At 58.4% G+C, this 1,873-nt stretch overlaps 1 protein-coding gene across 1 annotated transcript; it reads right to left on the bottom strand.

Moving 5' to 3' along the window:
* Positions 1-294: 294 nt before the first annotated feature.
* Positions 295-1,202, bottom strand: FOXI3 (forkhead box I3). The gene is made up of 2 exons (XM_026064544.1): positions 1,181-1,202; positions 295-884 (listed from the first exon to the last, which is right to left on the bottom strand). The coding sequence occupies exons 1-2, from the start codon at positions 1,200-1,202 to the stop codon at positions 295-297; spliced, it is 612 nt and encodes a 203-aa protein (XP_025920329.1).
* Between the last annotated feature and the right edge of the window lie 671 nt (positions 1,203-1,873).

The raw sequence follows: 1,873 nt of genomic DNA, 5'->3' as shown, positions 1-1,873 counted from the left end.
AGGATTAAAAACCTCTGACATCATTAATTCAGTTCACTTTCATCTGCAGAATTTAGATGGCAAACCATCTAAAAATTTCCAGGACGGGGAAAGGACTTTGCATCTGCCTTCTGCTGGTGTTTATGGGGCATTTTCATTTTAAAAGGTGAGAAGATCTGTCCTCCTGGAAGCACTCCTGGGAAGCGTCCACATTGAAATGCTGTTTGCAAAAGCATATGGTCCTCTGTGCTGCCAAATATGCGCCTGCATCTCCCATTCCCTTTGCAGCACTCGCTGGCCGACTGCCCCAGCATCCTACACCTCCGTTCCATCCCGGGTGTAGATGAGGCTGTTAACTGTGAAGTTGTAATAGTGGTTGTACTGGGCTCCCTGGCTGCTGCTGCTGGGATGGAAGGAGCTGTAGTAGGCAGGGGAAGGTCCCGCAACTCGCTGCAGCTGGTCTGGCGAAGGCACCTCCTGAGAAGAGCTGCTGGAAGCGGTGAAAGTGCCGCTGCTCAGCTGTCCAGCAGAGAAGTTCCTGTGATGCAGGTCACTGCCAAGACCCCCTGCCAGCCGACTGCCTCCACTGCTCAGGGAGCTCATGCCGCTGAAGAAGGTGCCGAGGCAGCTAGGGGTGGATGAAATGATACCGGAGGGAGAGGAGGTTTTTGGATGGTCCCTGGCAGAAGACAATGGGTCCAGCTCTGGCGGTGGGCTGGTTCCACAGGGTTTGCCTGCGGCCGGGATGGATCGCTCTTCCTCGGCCTTCAAGCCCCCAAGAGAGGAGGCTACAGATGCGGAAGCGGGTGCGTTGGGCTCCGAGCGCCGCTTGCGTTTGCGCCGGAAGTTCCCGTTGTCAAACATCTTCTCACAGTTGGGGTCTAAGGTCCAATAGTTTCCCTTCCCTGGTGGAAAACAGGAGAAAGGAGAGAGAAAGTCAACTTCTGTGACAGTGAGCCCTAATGCAGACAAGACAAGCAATATCTGTCCCTTGTCCCAAGCTTGTCCCCGCTCCGAACCYCTTGAGTGCACCTTGACCAGGATCGGTGCAGCACCCACACCTCTCCTACACCCGTTCCTCCTCAGTCTGCCCTTCAGTAGAGGAATCCAAAGCCTGACTCCAGACACCATCAACCCCCCATGCCCTGGTGGATCTAAGGCCACGTGGAGGAGGAGAACCTCCCCACCACAGAGCCGAAACCTCGCGGGAGGCACCTCGACATCGCGCCTGGCTGGCGGGGCCGCGCGGCGGGGCTCCCCTCGCTCTGCCCGTGCCGCAGCAAGCAGGGGCAACTTGCTGCCGCCCGTCTTGGCTGTGACATGGGCGATGGAGGTGGCCAGCCGTGACCCTCCTGGCGAGTGCTGACGGCAAGGTGTGCCTGTGACGCGCAGGGCTCTCTGAGGCGCATCCAGGTACGAGATGATGGGACGATGGGATGATGGGATGATGAGATGACAGGATGATGGGACAGCGGGATGATGGGACAGCGGGATGATGGGATGATGGCACGATGGAACAGCGGGATGATGGGACAATGGGAGAGAGGGATGACGGGATGACGGGACGATGGGATGATGGGACAATGGGATGATGGGACGGTGGGACGATGGGATGACGGGATGATGGGATGACAGGATGACGGGATGACGGGACAGTGGGATGATGGGATGGCGGGATGACGGGACGATGGGATGACGGGACGGTGGGACAATGGGATGGCAGGATGACGGGACGATGGGATGATGGGATGATGGGACAATGGGATGACGGGATGACGGGAGGATGGGATGGCGGGATGATGGGACGATGGGATGATGGGATGACGGGACGACGGGATGACGGGATGGCGGGATGACGGGACGAAGAGCTGCCCAGCGCCCGCGCCCGACGTCG

This window comes from Apteryx rowi, unplaced genomic scaffold (assembly GCF_003343035.1).
Source record: "Apteryx rowi isolate R43461 unplaced genomic scaffold, aptRow1 scaffold_22, whole genome shotgun sequence".
NCBI lineage: Eukaryota > Metazoa > Chordata > Aves > Apterygiformes > Apterygidae > Apteryx > Apteryx rowi.
Note: the sequence above shows the minus strand (reverse complement) of the source record. Positions and strands in the feature narration are given on the sequence as shown.